The sequence below is a fragment of the Vitis riparia genome, chromosome 12 (genome assembly GCF_004353265.1).
Source record: "Vitis riparia cultivar Riparia Gloire de Montpellier isolate 1030 chromosome 12, EGFV_Vit.rip_1.0, whole genome shotgun sequence".
NCBI lineage: Eukaryota > Viridiplantae > Streptophyta > Magnoliopsida > Vitales > Vitaceae > Vitis > Vitis riparia.
In genome coordinates, this window is record NC_048442.1 from 3,677,842 (window position 1) to 3,694,514 (window position 16,673).

General features: G+C 35.8%; 2 protein-coding genes across 2 annotated transcripts; both read left to right on the forward strand.

Annotated features, from left to right (window-relative positions):
• The first annotated feature begins 468 nt into the window (after positions 1 to 468).
• LOC117926847 (dimethylnonatriene synthase-like) lies at positions 469 to 6,072 on the forward strand. Its single transcript, XM_034846136.1, has 2 exons — positions 469 to 835; positions 5,891 to 6,072. Exons 1-2 carry the CDS (start codon positions 469 to 471, stop codon positions 6,070 to 6,072), a joined length of 549 nt encoding a protein of 182 aa, XP_034702027.1.
• Positions 6,073 to 8,037: 1,965 nt separating this feature from the next.
• On the forward strand, positions 8,038 to 10,226 carry LOC117927345 (cytochrome P450 CYP82D47-like). Its single transcript, XM_034846833.1, has 2 exons — positions 8,038 to 8,982; positions 9,529 to 10,226. The coding sequence occupies exons 1-2, from the start codon at positions 8,044 to 8,046 to the stop codon at positions 10,147 to 10,149; spliced, it is 1,560 nt and encodes a 519-aa protein (XP_034702724.1). The 5' UTR covers positions 8,038 to 8,043; the 3' UTR covers positions 10,150 to 10,226.
• Positions 10,227 to 16,673: the final 6,447 nt, after the last annotated feature.

Here is a 16,673-nt window from a genome sequence, read left to right on the forward strand (position 1 = left end):
TTGACTGCTATCACCATGTTCACCCTAGTCATGACTATTTAGTAGCTAGCAAGTAAATAGGAAAACACATATACAGATGCTGTTGGTATATAAATCGAATTTCTAGGTTGGTTCACCCATGATCGGTTGTTATGGGGCATGAACTACTGCCCATGGTTTCAGTAGGAGTACTCCATGAACTCTTTAGTAGAGTGCAGAAACAAGGAAGACCATAAAAGACTTGTATGAAAACTACTAGACTTAATCAATTGATCAACCCCAAGTCTTCCAATGATGTAGAAACGGGCAATATAATCATTGAAAGCAACTACAAATAATTCACGTAATGTATTCCCATACTTTTTTGAGTTGTCAATTCCCTTTCATATTTATTATGCATTTGGATTGATCTTAGGTTTTTTCTTTTGATACCTTCTCTCTTCTAAAAGCTTTTGTTTTGTTATTTTCTGAAATTTAAAACTATAGACCATGATCGTGGCGGGCTTTGACACCACTTCTATTACCTTTACATGGCTCCTGTCCGCATTGTTGAACAATAAACATGTTATGAAGCATGCTCAGGAAGAGCTAGACTTAAAAGTTGGTAGAGACAGATGGGTGGAACAATCAGATATCCAGAACCTAGTTTACATTAAGGCTATTGTTAAGGAAACCCTCAGGCTAAACACAACATTTCCCCTATTAGTACCACACGAGGCAATGAAAGACTATCATGTTGGTGGGTATCACATTTCCAAAGGCACTCGCTTGCTAATCAATGCATGGAAGTTGCACCGAGATCCTGCTATTTGGTCTAACCCTGAAGCTGGAGAGGTTTTTGACAAGCCATGCAAATGTAGATGTATTTGGCTAGCTTTTTGAGTTAATCCCATTTGGTTCTGGTTGTGAAAATATGCAGAATTGCAAAGGAAAACATAGGAGAAAACAAAGGAGCACTTAAATGTGTATTGAATCAGAAATTCTCCTTACATTCAAATAAGATAAAACTGTACAGGTGAGGTCTATTTATACACTTGAAATAGATTAATAAAGCTGTTAAGTATTGACAATTGACATAACTAATTTAACTGACATTAGTTAGATGAATTCTGTTTGGCTACTTGTGACTTTAACTCTAATTCATCTATCAAATTTTGGATATTCCAACACCCCCCCTCAAGATGAGAATGAATGTTTATCATTCCCATCTTGCTGATAAGATGATGAAAATTGAGACATTCGAGGGGTTTGGTCAATATATCCACCAGTTGATGCTTGGAAGGAATGTGGATTATTTTGATCAAACCCTCTTGCAATTTCTCTCTAACTAGATGGCAATCGAGCTGTATATGTTTTGTCCTTTCGTGGTGTACTGGGTTGGAAGCTATTTCTGAAGCAGGTTTGCTGTTAGTATATAGCAGTGTTGGTTGAGGATGCTTAACATTCAAATCAGCCAACAAATAAACCAACCATTGAAGCTCACAAGTTGTAGTGGCTAAAGCTCTATATTCAGCTTCTGCCGAGGACCTACTTACAGTAGATTGCTTCTTTGATTTCCAAGATATGAGAGAGTCTCCTATGAAAACTGTGAAACTAGTAACACTTCGCCTAGTGTCAATGCAGCCACCCCAATCACTATCGGAATATGCCTTTAAATGTAGATCAGATGAAGCCTTTAGGAATAAACCTTGACCCGGTGTTGCCTTAATGTATTGAAGAGCTCTTTTTGCAGCTTGTAAATGTGTTGAATGAGGATTAGACATAAACTGGCTAAGAGCTTGTACTGCATATGCCAAGTCAGGTTTAGTGATTGTTAAGTAAAGAAGTCTGCCAATGAGTCTTTTGTATGATGCAGGATCAGACAATAAAGGACTTGAATCATTGCCAGTAAGTTTTAAACTTGATTCCATAGGAAAACCAACTGGTTTAGAGCTAGAGAAACCACTATCTTTCAATACATCCATAGCGTACTTTTGTTGAGACAACACAATACCTTTTGCTGATCTGGCTACTTTAATGCCTAAAAAATATTTCAGTTCTCCTAAATCTTTTATAGTAAAAGATTCATGGAGAAACCTTTTCACAACATCTATTTCCTTGAGATCATTTGAAGCTATTATAACATCATCAACATAGATTAATAGAGCAATGAAACTAGTTGATGTTTGTCTGATAAAAAGGCTTGAATCTGACTTTGCTTGACTGAAACCAAACTTGAGTAAAGATGAAGACAACTTTGAGTACCACTGCCTCGAAGCTTGTCTCAAACCATATAAACTCTTTTTGAGTTTACAAACCTGAGGGTCATTTGGTGTTGAAAAACCTGGTGGCAATTGCATGTAGACCTCCTCATTTAAGTCTCCATGTAAGAAGGCATTATTTACATCAAGTTGATGTAAATACCATTGTTTAGCTGCTGTAATAGCAAGAAGCACTCTAACTATTGTCATCTTTGCAACAGGAGAGTATGCGTTAAAAAAATCAAGCCCCTCTTGTTGAGTGTAGCCCTTGGCTACAAGCCTGGCTTTGTACCTTTCTACACTTCCATCTGCCTTAAATTTCACTCGATATACCCATTTACAACCTATAACAGTTTTGTTTGGAGGTAAAATTGCAAGATCCCAAGTTTTATTATGCTCAAGAGCTTTTATTTCATCAGTCATGGTAGTTTGCCAATGAGGAATTGAGACAACTTGTTTGTAAGTTTTTGGTTCAAAAGTGGATGAAATAACAGAAATGAAAGCTTTGTGTTTAGAGGATAATCTAAAATCAAATAAAAAAGAGAATATGCAGTAGGGCTTACCAGATGAGGAGCAGCTTGAAGGTGCTTGAGTTGCTGAATCAATCTTAGTCATATTACCACAATAGTAATTCTGCAAGTATTTAGGTAAATGCTTAGTTCTTTCAGACCTTTTAAGACTATTAGCATCATTGTTTGCATGAATTGTATTTTCAGGAATTGAAGATTCAATAACAAAGGTTGGATCAGTAGAATTTGTAGAACCAGAAGTTATAGAAACTGAGTTGTTTGGATTCATATATTTGGGGAAAATTTGGAAAAACAAAAGGTTTGTGAATTATGTCTGGAATAGAGGGAAATGTAGATTCATGAAAAAGTACATTTCGAGAAACAAAAGTTTTGAGAGTTGTTAAGTCAAGAACTTTGTATCCTAATGTTTGGTGGATAACCAAGAAAAATACATTTTGTTGTTTTTGGCTGGAATTTGCCTCGATTGTTTGTGATTGTACTAGCAAAACATAAACAATCGAAGACTTTGAAGTAATTGTAGTTAGGTGGCTTTTGAAATAATAATTGATATGGTGTTTGATTATTTAGAATGGATGATGGAGTATGATTTATCAGATGTGTGGCTGTTAATACACAATCTTTCCAATAGGATAAGGGTAATTTTGATTGAAACATGAGAGATCTAGCTACATTCAATAGGTGTTGATGTTTTCTTTCAACCCTTCCATTTTGTTCAGGTGTTTCAACACATGATAATTGATGAATAATGCCATGTTCTTGATAAAAAGCAGGCATATTAAATTCTTGACCATTATCTGATCTAAGAGTTTGAATATTAGTGTTGAGATGAGTGTGAACATAAGCTAGAAAGTTGGTAAGTATAGCTCGAGTTTCTATTTTGGTTTTCATTAAGAATAACCAAGTGAATCTTGTGAAATCATCAACAATAGTTAGAAAGAATCTGTAACCAGACTATGAAGGAATGGAAAAAGCCCCCAAATGTCAATGTGAACCAATTGAAAGGCTTTATTTGATTGACTGTTTGATATAGGAAATGGTAGCTTTTTTTGCTTAGCTAATGGACAGATCTCATAAACTTTGTTATGAGTAGCCTTTACAGAAGAATCAGAACTATTTATGAGTTGTTTTTTTGCATTTGGAATATGGCCTAAACGAAAATTCCATAGATAAGAATTAACAGTACAAGACTCAACTAAAGAACTAGAAGGTAAACTAATTGAACTAGAAAGCAATTGTTTATTTGTTTGAGCAGATGATTGTTGAAGATGGTACAAACCAGATTGAACTTCAGCAAGCCCAATCATCCTCCATTTGCTGAGGTCTTGCAAGATACATTTGGATTGAAAAAAAAATAATCCAATTGAATTATCTTTAGTTAATCTTGATGTAAAAACAAGATTGATATTGAAAGATGGAACATAAAGAGTATTGTGTAAAGTAATATCAGGTGAGAATTTTACAGATCCAATGAAGATAATTGGAATTGTTTGTCCATTTGGTAAATGAACTTTGGAAGATGTTTTAGGTAAAACAATCGAGTCAAATAGAAGCAGAGAACAAATCATATGATCTGTTGCTCCTGTATCAAGAATCCAAGTAAACTGGTTCTTTGATGAAGAAACTGTATTGCAGAATAAGGAATTACCTGAGGTGGATGCAACATTGGCAGTTGCATTAGAATTTATGTTTGAGCTGGAAAAGCTATGTGCTAGAGGAAGCAGATTTTGGATTTGTTCTTGAGAAAAAAATCATGTTGGAATTACTTGAATTTTGCTCCAAAACATTAGTATTATTTGCAGCGGGCAATCTTTGAAATTTTTTGGCTGCAGTTGGTGTAGAGTTGAATCTTTTTCCTCTTGGTCCTTTCCATCCAAGAGGATATCCAATTAGCTGAAAACATTTATCAACTAAGTGACCTGAATAACCAGAATGAGAGCAGATTGCATCAGACTTTCCTTTTTGCTTTATGAATCGAGTATTACTTGTTGAAACAGTTCTTGATGATTGTTTAGCAACCATTGCTTGTGAATCAATGGAAATGCTAACTGCATTAGTTAATGATCTTTGACTCTCTTCTTGTAAAAGTAGGGAAAAAACTCTACTCATAGATGGTAAAGGAGATTGCAGTAGCAATTGACTTCTAATTGCTGAATAAGAATCGTGAAGCCCCACAAGAAATTTCATTACATAGTCTGATTGTTGTCTATCAGTCAGGTCCTTCAAAATATTACATGAACAACGATTAAAGTTCCCACATCTGCAATTGGAAATAGGACGGTAGCTAATGTATTCATCCCATAAAGCCTTGAATTCACTAAAATATTTAGTGAAAGATTTTGAATTTTGAGAAATGGAACTTAAGGATTTTTCCAAGGAGAAAACCCTTGGTCCATCATTTCTGAGATATCTGATTTTCAGCTCCTCCCAGATATAAAAAGCATTTGTGAAATAGAGAAGACTACCACAGATTTCTTTGGCAATTGAATTCATTAGCCAAGACAGGACAAGATTATTGGCTCTTAGCCAAGCAACACAAAGATAAGGTTCATTAGTGATCGGTTGAACTAGAGAACCATCAACAAATGCAATTTTATTTTTCACTGTTAGAGCAATTGACATAGATCGACTCCATGCAATATAATTCTTACCAGTGAATATCTCGGAAACCAAAAGTGCACCAGGATTATCAGATGGATGTAAGTAATAGCAGCTGGATGAGTCATCCGAAAGATTTTGTATAGATCCATTTGATGAATGAGAGTTAGCCATAGAAGCATTTTCTTCCTCAGTCATTGTGAAGTAATAATCGACCAGGAAAGATGAAGAAGAATCAAGAAAGATCAAGAAAATAAAAAAAGATCAAGAGCAGCGAAAAATATCTAGCTTTGATACCATGTGAAAATATGCAAAATTGCAAAGGAAAACAGAGGAGAAAACAGAGGAGCACTTAAACGTGTATTGAATCAAAAATTCTCCTTACATTCAGATAAGATAAAACTGTACAGGTGAGGTCTATTTATACACTTGAAATAGATCAATAAAGCTGTTAAGTATTGACAACTGGCATAACTAATTTAACTGACATTAGTTAGATGAATTCTGTTTGGCTACTTGTGACTTTAACTCTAATTCATCTATCAGATTTTGGATATTCCAACACTGGTAGAAGATCTTGCCCAGGACTCAATATGGGCTTACAAATGTTACACTTGACAATTGCTCGGTTGCTTCAAGGATTTGACATGGCTACACCATCAAATTCTCCCGTGGACATGACAGAAGGGATAAGTGTTGCCATTGCCATTCTCACCTTCCTCTTCTAGAGCTGCAACACCTTTTCAGTTAATCCATGTGGACCGATGGGGACCAACCCTGATGTTTAAACAATTGAGAAGTCTCAACTGCAGGTTGTTAGTTGTAGAAGCTATTACCAAAGGCTGTTAGTTGTAGAAGTTGTTACCATCTTTGTATGTATGTAAACCTAAAGAATCAATAACAGAATACAATGAAAAATTCCTCCTTCAAGCTGCCCCATTGCGAATGTTTTCAATTTGAACTCCTAACCTTCAATATAGTCCTGAGGATGATTGCAATTAAGAAATTCCTGTCTCTAACTGGGGCTTTTGTGGTATCAAATGTGATCCCATTTCTTGAATAGGTGGATTACGAGGCCATTTGTCCTCTTATGAAACTTGTTGCAAAGGAATTAGATTCACTTATAGAAAGTCGGGTAGAAGAACATACAGGGAGGCTCATCAGTGAGGCTAGTAGTAGGCTGGACTTCAAAGACGTCATGCTAACCATGCTCAAAGACGCTTCCCTGCTTGGCTACTCACGAGAGACTATTATCAAGGCAATAATAGTGGCATGTTTTAAATATCTATATCTCTATTTCTATATACATATGATATCTTCTCGATTATCAGGAATAATAATTAGGTTGAATAAAAGAATTGACAGATATCCAACCCCATCACCATGTTAACACCCCTAGTCATGACTGTATAGTAGTTAGCAATTAAATAGGAAAACACATATGCAGATGTTGTTGGTATATAAATCGAATTTCCAGGTTGGTTCACCCATGGGTTGATCAGGAGTCCATGAACTCTTTAGTATTAAGGAAAGCCTAAGGCTTTACACACTAGCTACCCTATCAGCACCACAAGAGGCAATGGAAGACTGTCATGTTGGTGGCTATCGCATTCCCAAAGGCACCTGCTTATGATTAATTTGATTTCCTCTTCAGCATCATTAATCAGCATCTGCTCAGATCCTTGTAAGGCTGGGACAAATTCATTGAAAAATGGATAAGGTGGGATTTTGCAAGCATGGCAATCCGGAAATCCTTGTATTTAGGGTCCAAGTCATCAACATATTCCACCGGTATCTTAATAGCTGCTGAATTATCACGCATTCCTCTAAAGTAGTTAAGAAATTCTTCTAATGACACCCTTCCTGAAAGAGAGGAGTTTGTCAGTTTATAAGACTTCCTTTTTTTCTTTTTTTTCTTTGTACTTCTTTTTTTTGGGTTATAGGAAATAACTGTTGATCTCCAATAGAGCTTCATACCTGATGAGCCGTCTCTATTTGAACAACCCTAAATCCTGAAGATTTCCTAAAATGCGTATAATTTGAAAACTAGAATGGGTAAAATACATTGGAGTTCCTATAAAAATTTTAACCTGAGCTGCCATCCTGAGAAGACAAAAGTTTTAGTAAGCGGTTTAAGAATCTGATGATCCTTTTATAAAAGAAATTCTTCATTTTTTTTTTAATCCCTCTTTAATTTCAGATAACGGTATTTGTACTCAGAGGCATTACCATAACATTTCCTCTAAATCTGTTTGCCTTTGATTATAGAAATGGGTGTTTGACTCCTTCTCAAGCACACCAACTATGAAAATTTTGTATTGTATATAAAATTATTCAGTCTCGCATGCTTCTTCAATAAAAAATAGAACCTAATGTGATTTGAAAAACTCTGCATGCAACTAGCTAGACATAGCATCAAACACAGCTAAATTCTTTGGCTAATACAATTGAATGCAATATTCCATGCTTAGTGTCGAAAAATCAAAACATGCATTGAAAAAGCAGTTGGAGGAAATTGCTCTGTAAGAGGAAATTAGAAAGGACAAACAAGTGAGAGGAAAAAATTTCCTGACCGGAAAATTATTCCAATTTGGTGGCAGCGGGCATGTTGGAGTTCGAACATTGAAGCAAGGGAAATCAGTATAAATGTCTGGTAGTGAATCCTAAGTTGAGCACCATTCCCCAATCTCTACTCCAACATGGATTTGCCTTCTCATTTCCTAGCAATTGCAGGGCTTATTCTGGGGTTGGTGTTATGGTATAATCACTGGAGAGGTAAGACTCTTACTCACAAGAGTAAGGGCATGTCCCCCCCGGAGCCCTCCGGTGCCTGGCCATTTGTAGGTCACCTGCACCTACTACAAGGCAAAGTCCCAGTTTTCCGAACCCTTGGAGCCATGGCTGACAAGGTTGGTCCTGTGTTTGTGATCCGGCTTGGAATGTACCGAGCCCTTGTGGTGAGTAATCATGAGGCTGCTAAAGAATGCTTCACTACCAACGACAAGGTTTTCGCATCACGCCCAAGTTCTAGTGCATCCAAGATCCTAGGCTACAACTATGTCGCATTCGGCCTTGCTCCTTATGGACCTCTTTGGCGTGAGATACGGAAGCTATGCATGCTGGAAATTCTCTCCACCCGTCGCCTCAGTGACTTGATGCATGTGCATGTTTCCGAATTGCATGCTGGCATCAAAGACTTGTACATACTTGGCAAAGATTACAACTGGGTGAATCCAAAAAAAGTGGTGATTAGTGAGTGGTTTGAACACCTGAACTTCAATGTAGTCCTGAGGATGGTTGCGGGGAAGAGATATTTTAACAACGTCGTGCATGGGGGTGAGGACGCGGGGTCTGCTACAGCAGTAATTAAGAAACTCGTGCCTCTAGCTGGGGCCTTTGTGGCATCAGATGTGATCCCATTTCTTGAATGGGTGGATTTACAAGGCCATTTGTCCTCTATGAAACAAGTTGCAAAGGAAATGGACTCAGTTCTAGAAAGCTGGGTAGAAGAACATACAGGGAGGCTCAACACTCAGGCCAGCAGTAGGCAGGACTTCATAGACATCATGCTAACCAAGCTCAAAGATGCTTCCCTGTTTGGCTACTCGCGCGAGACTATTATCAAAGCAACAGTAATGGTATGTTTTTTTTTATATCTACATGTCTATTTCTACATGTATATATATAGGGCATCATCATGATTTTCAGGAATAATAATTAGTTTGAACGAAAGAATTGACTGCCATCACCATGTTCACCCTAGTCATGACTATTTAGTAGCTAGCAATTAAATAGGAAAACACATATACTGATGCTGTCGGTATATAAATCGAATTTCTAGGTTGGTTCACCTATGATCAGTTGTTATCGAGCATGAACTACCGCCCATAGGTTGAGCAGCAGTCCATGAACTCAATAGAGTGCAGAAACAAGGAAGACCAGAAAAGCCTTGTATGAAAACTCCTAGACTTGATCAATTGATCAACCCCAGGTCTTCCAATGATGTAGAAACGGGCAATATAATCATTGAAAGCAACTACCAAATAATTCAAGTAATATATTCCCAAATTTTTTTGAACTGGTCAAGCAATAGTATCATTTGGATCGATCCTAGGTTCTTTCTTTTGATACCATCTCTCTTCTAAACCTTTTGTTTTGTTATTTTTTGAAAATTAAAACTACAGATGTTGATCGTGGCAGGCTCTGACACCACTTCTATTACCTCCACATGGCTCCTGTCTGCATTGTTGAACAATAGACATGTTATGAAGCATGCTCAGGAGGAGCTAGACTTAAAAGTTGGTAGAGATAGATGGGTGGAACAATCAGATATCCAGAACCTAGTTTACCTTAAGGCTATTGTTAAGGAAACACTAAGGCTATACCCAGCAGTTCCCCTATTAGTACCACACGAGGCAATGGAAGACTGTCATGTTGGTGGGTATCACATTCCCAAAGGCACCCGCTTGCTAGTCAATGCATGGAAGTTGCACCGAGATCCTGCTGTTTGGTCTAACCCTGAAGAGTTTCAGCCAGAGAGGTTTCTGACAAGCCATGCAACTGTAGATGTTTTAGGCCAGAATTTTGAGTTAATCCCATTTGGTTCTGGTAGAAGATCTTGCCCAGGAATCAATATGGCCTTACAAATGTTACACCTGACAATTGCTCAGTTGCTTCAAGGATTTGACATGGCTACACCATCAAATTCTCCGGTGGACATGGCAGAAGCGATAAGTATCACCATGCCTAAACTCACTCCGCTGGAAGTTATGCTCACCCCCCGCCTTCCTGCTGAACTTTACTAGTACTACATAAACAACTACCAAAAAAATAAAAAGGCGACCATACTTAGCATTGTGTATATCTCATGATTTCAACATGATAGGGCACTGGCTCGATTCTTAGTTGATTCATCAGATTGTCTTTTTTAGGTATATGTTGTTGTAATGAATAAATGTAAGGGCATGGAGCATCAAGGTAAGCCCATTTGTTTTTCATGTAAGTTTTGGCGAGTGGCCGCTAGGATATGCAAGTGATCTTTTTAACTATGTATGCAAGCGATCTTTTTCACTTTGTAAACATGATCTCCCCATATATGATTCTATGGATCAGAGCGATCTTTTTAACTATGTAAACATGATCTCTCCATATATGATTCTATGGATCAGAGTGGTCTAGAGATGGCATCAGGGTAGGGTTGAGAGACAAGCGGCCTCTAACCCAACCACCTTCAATTTATGAAAACTTATTTTTCATCCTTATCTTGATTAAAAATTTAAATAGGTAAGAATATGGTGGGCATGAGAATTTCTCATACTTTTTGCATCTTGTTTTGTGTAATTTTTTTTTTTTTAGTTTTAAAAAATTTAATTATATTATGAAAGTTAATAGATCTAGACTAGGAAACATATAAAGGGGGGTGAATAGGTATTTAATTATTTTTAGCCCAAATTTATTATTTTTAAGTTTCTCCTCTAATATAGGGAAGAGGAAAAAAACAATAATGCACAATACATGACTTTACAAAGAAAACCACAAAATTGTTTTTAATGAATGAAACAAAATTGTCAACTTAAAATACATACCCTAATGTACCAACATATTAAAAATAAATATGTTTTATAAATAAATAAATATTTAATTTTTATAATTTATTTTTTAGAAGTAAATAATTTTTTATTATTTTTAATGTGTTAAAAAGAAGAAAATGAAAAAAAAAAAAATTAAATCATTTTTTATTTTAATTATACATACAAGGCATGATGAGGTGGGAGAAGTTAATACCTGAATCATCTTAAGTTTTAAAATTTTTTTCAAACTCACCCCTGTATCCTATTTATCCTCATTCCAAAAATAGCTTTATTATTGGTGTATGTGTGCATGTGTGAGGAGGGAGAGGGTTACCCAAAAAAACCTACTCCATTGTCATCCGTAAAATGGTTTTACCTCACCAACTAGGGGTTCAACTAAAGAAGCATGTAAACAAAGGGGTTTTGTGTTGTACACATTAAATTTGCCAATATAGGCATTTTGCTCACCATAATATACATCTCATATATAAGCCACTTAAGAACTAAAAATTTATTCAAAATAAAAAGACGTTGGAAATGGACTAAAGAAAATAAAAAATTGGAAAATTATGTTGTAATAATATTAATAATCATAAAGATATTTAAATTTCAAGATTACAACCTTTCCTTCTCAAGAGAATATCTTTGAACTATCTTCTTTTAACTTCCATGATATTTAATACATTTTAACTTCTACTACATCCAAACCATTAAATAGAGAATGTAAAATTCCATAAACTTTGGACTAGATGAAAAACATGGTTGGTAATAAATAATTAAATTTTGTGATACTTGCTAAATTGCTTTGCACATATGCACTTGGACAAAAATTATTGTCAAATATCTGTTAGTGCATTTGTTGCTTAGTTTAAGTTAGCAACTTAGTTCCATTCATCTTGGATGAGGACTTTTCTAGTTGACTGTGTCTTACTCTCCATTGAAGACTCAAGCTAGGTTGTTGCATGATCAACCCAAGATGGCACAAGTAAATAGAGAAAGGTCAAGGAAAGGCTAATTTCATTAAAATATGGCATAAAGTGGGTTTTAGATTTTAATTGGGCTAAAATATTTTTTAATTTAAAATTTAAAAGTTAGTTGAGTGCTTAAGCACTCAAACCTAGCACTGGAGCACTCAAACCTAGCATTGAAGTGTTGCAAGTGCTCAAGCATTTAAAGTAGATTTTCCTAATTTCAAGTAGTGATTTGTTTTAATTCTTTCCACTTTCTAATGTTTTGAAAACTTTTCATCTTTATAAATACTATGCACAAATTTTTGAAAAGGGATTATTAGCCTTTCCCACATCCCAAAAACTCTCAAATTGTTTGTATTCTCATTCTTAGTTTTGTGAAAGAGATTTACATTCCCTTAAGTATTAAGGTAGTCTACTAGGAGTACATGTGTCTTGTATCGAAAATGTAAAGACTAGTATAGGTACTAAGGAATAAGTCTTAGGGATCACATTTACCTGGAGAATATGTTCTTTCTTTTCGATAGTGGATTTGTACATCCACAAAGTCTTTAGGAGACTTTAGGTGTGGTTTTCTACATAAAATTATTGTCCCTTTGTGTGATTGATTTCTCTTATTTTTCTATAATTATTAAAAGGGACTTAAAAATTAAAAATTTAGGCTAAAAAAAGTTTATAGCTATTCACCTGGCGCCTCTAGCTATTCCAAAATTAAGATATAAATACTTTCAATATCTAATTAAGTTTCATAGGTTTCTTATGTTGATGAACCCACTCAAAATTAAGTGCAATGTCTTGTAAGTTTTATGATGTTTTTTTATGCACATTATCACTATTTTTATATTATTATTGTTGCTAAAGTCTAGTTTTGATAATAATGTCAATCATAGTGCTTTTATGCAGGTTTTAGATTGCTTTTGGCCAAACCCTCTAATTTTGGTTCAAAATAAAATGAAAGAATGTAATTGTTTATAGTGGCCTCTGGACAAGAAAAATATGTTACATTGAGTAACTAAAGTAATGAAAAGAAAAGAAAAATTATTGGCTTATATGAGGTTCCAATGCCTCCTAGACAACTTAAAGAGTAGATATAATTGTTTGACTTTATTTAGAATTAGTCAACTCTTTTGTAATGACTTGCTTCATGTTTATATGCATAATAGTAGAAAACGATAACTGAAAATAAACAGGTTCTAACATTAAATGAGGTTCTATTTAAGCAAAACAAGCCTTTTCAAAACACACTAGTAAAAGGAGGATCTCGATCACAAACAAGGAATTTTGGTAGGCCATGTAACTTGAAAATGTAATAAAAAAATAATCTTGCTACTTCAATGGCAGTATAAGGATGTGAAAAAGGAATGAAGTCTACATGGAAAGTTTATCAACAACAACAAAAATAGTAGACTTACCATTTGACATGGGTAGGCCTTCCACGAAAGTCCATTGAAATATCTTCCTGAATTTGTTGTGGAATTAGATGTGGTTACGACAATCCCAAAAGCTTAGTTTGGTCAATTTTATGGTGCTAACAAACATCACACCCATGGATAAACTCTTTGACTTGTCTCATAATTCCCTTCTAATAAAAATTTGCCTTGATTCTCTTAAATGACTTCACGTATCCTTCATGTGTGCTTCCATGAAACTCTTGGATAATATCATTTGAGAGGTTAGAAGCATATGGAAGAAAAATACTCTCCTTATACAAGATCAATCCATCCACAATCTACCCTGACTCTATGACTTCACCTTGTTGAATTCAATTCTTAAGCTCTTCTATAGAAGAGTTGGCCTTAAGCTCTTCTTTGATGACATCTACCCAGTGAGGTATTAGACTTGAAAATGGAGAAATAGACCTGACAACTGGTTTAGCTTCATGGCACCTTGACAAGGCATAGACAACTATATTATCTCCTCCTTTCTTATACTCAATACTAAAATCAAACCCCATTAGTTTGTATTGCTAGTGTTCCTGATCTATTGTAGTGATTTCCTTCCTAATCGATAAGGTCACCATTTTTATACTACCAAAACTAAAGTAAGAATTTCCTTCTCATAAGTGGATAAAGATGTTTCCCATGGAGTACTTGGCTAAAGTAAGCAATGGGTCATTCTTGTAATAGCACTGTACCTGTACCAACACCAACACCAAAAGCATCGCATTCGACAATAAAGGATTTTGAAAAATCAAGAAAGGATGATACTCGATCTTATGTCATAGTGAGCTTTAACTTCTCAACTGCCTACACCGATGTCAGCATCTACTCAAATGAGACTTTCTTCAACATATTGGTTAGAGGAGTACCAATCTTCCCATAGTTTCGAATAAACTTGAGATAATATCCTCTAAGGCCTAAAAGTCCCCTTAGAGCCTTAAGTGTTTTCGGCTTTGGCCATGGGACCATAGCTTCAATTTTTAATGGATCAACCCACCACTCCACATTGAGAAATAACATGTCCCAAGCATTGCACTTCTTCTCTTCCAAACTAACACTTATCTAGTTTAACTCACAATTGAAGAGTTTTCAAGTGATCAAAGACAATTTACCGGTGCAACAAATGATCATTCTTATCATTACTATATATAAGGATATCAATAAAAAAAACCAACACTAATTTACGTAGATAATCCTTAAATATCTCATTCATTAGAGCTTAATGGAGCATTGGTAAGGTCAAATGGCATTACTAGAAATTCATAATGACCTTGGTGCGTCCTAAAAGCAGTATTTTCAATGTTTTCCATATGCATCCACACTTGATGGTAGCCTGAGCACAAGTCCAATTTTGTGAAATAATGAGCTCCCATTAATTCGTCAAGGAGTTCATCAATCATTGGAATCAGAAACTTGTCCTTCACTATTATCCTATTCAAAGCATGATAGTTGATACATATTCACAAGCCTTTACGCTTTTTCAAATAAAATTGGGGACGAGCAGGGGCTGGTACTAGGACGAATAACTCCGGCCAAGTGCCAAAAGCTCCTTAACAATCTTTTTAATCTCATTTTCTAAAAAATGGGGATAATGGTATAGTCATACCACTACTGATCATCCGGGATAAGGAAGAAGTGGAATTCAATGATCCTGTGACCGTTGAGGAGGAAGAATTGTAGGCATTTTAAAACCACTAGATATGATTGCAAGAGATCTTTGATTGGTGGTGGAATGTGATCTAGTTCAGTGATTGGATTAGTGACGTCCAAAGCATGCAAAATGATCCTTTGCTATTGTTTGTTGAGCTTGGAAATTGGAGTAGCGTCTAATACTTTGCCTTGTGAATTGGTTATTCCATGCAAGACCACCTCTTTATCATTCCAAGTAATTCATGAAAAGCTTTTCAAAGTCCCATTCAATAGAGCCTAGCATTCTCAACTATTCAGTTCCAAGTACAGCATCATACCCCTCTAATTAATGGTAAAACAAAGAAATCCCTAATGAAAGGGACTTTTTAAAAGTTTAGATGCACTTGAGTACACTTACCTAGGCTCACTAATTTCTCACCAGACCATAACTTCCATCCTCCCATTTGAATTCAGGTGCAAATTCGCCTATTGAGTGACTCTCGAGTTGATGAAATTCTGAGAGCTTCGGGAATCGATGAGAACAATTACTGAAAACCCTTGTAAACTACCACAAACTCTCATAGTTTGTGGTGCCTGTACTCCTGCCATTGCATGCAAAGAAATTTCGTGTATCACATTTTTGTTTGCTTTATCGACTTCCATTTCCATATCACCATCATCAGCATCCTCAAACCAGCAAGCTTAGATCCGAAAGAGCTTTGCACAATTATGACCAGGGACATACCTCTCATTGCAATGAAAACATAATCCCTTTGGTCGTTGCTCCGCCAACTCATCCATTGTCATGTGCCCGATTGTGTTGGAACTTATTGAATTGCGTTCCAGGACATTTGGTGTTGCTTGTTGAGGATCCATTGGTCAATTTGCTTGATTAGTTGGCTTCTTAAGTGCAAAATCACGAGCTTCATATAATTTCACCATGCCGTGCAATTGTCATCATTAATGTAGTTGGTTGGTTAGCTTTTATGTCCGTATGAATACTCTCTTTCAAATTAGTGACGAAACAACTCACCTTTCTCTCTTTAGCTAATAGCTTCTCAAAATTTCCTTGACAATCAACTACTGAACTAAATGGATCTTCGAATTGGTTGGGGCTAAAAAGAGAGAAAATTCCTGGCTTGCGATCTTCTCAAGTAACATAAATAAGTTCTCCTTCCAGCATTTGGAACCAAAGTTGGGCATCACCCTCCAAATAAAATGAGGCCACAATGACCTTATTTTTCCACCTTGCACACCCTAGACGTAGGATCATCTCAGCCATTGTAATGAAGGTCTTAGGAACATAGTTGCTTGCTGAAAGTAACACTAGTTTGACCACTGCCCTTGTGTTGCAGAATGCTCACAATCATCCTTATTTTTTCCGAAAATGTGTTGGTTGAACTGCCCCTCCATTCTCTCAATGATATGATCCAGCATCTCCTGTTGATTGATGGTAAGACCTGCCATAGTCTCTTCAATCTTCATCATATGATATTGCAGATCCATGTTTGGCTTTGATACCAAAGAATGTTACATTGAGTAACTAAAGCAATGAAAAGAAAAGAAAAATTATTGGCTTAAATAAGGAACCACAAAAAGAAAGAAATTTCTAATTTCTAATTTTGAATTTATGAAAAGAAGAAAAATATAACTAAAAAATTTGATGATTAAAAGTCTATCCAAGAATAAATCAAATCTTAACATTGATTCAAAAATAGAACTC

Coding starts and splice junctions, on each gene's coding strand:
- LOC117927345 (XM_034846833.1), top strand. CDS start 8,044: ATGGATTTGCCTTCTCATTTCCTAGCAATTGCAGGGCTTATTCTGGGG. Junction 8,983..9,528: donor TTATCAAAGCAACAGTAATG/GTATGTTTTTTT, acceptor TTAAAACTACAG/ATGTTGATCGTGGCAGGCTC.
- LOC117926847 (XM_034846136.1), top strand. CDS start 469: ATGATCGTGGCGGGCTTTGACACCACTTCTATTACCTTTACATGGCTC. Junction 836..5,890: donor TTTTGACAAGCCATGCAAAT/GTAGATGTATTT, acceptor TTCATCTATCAG/ATTTTGGATATTCCAACACT.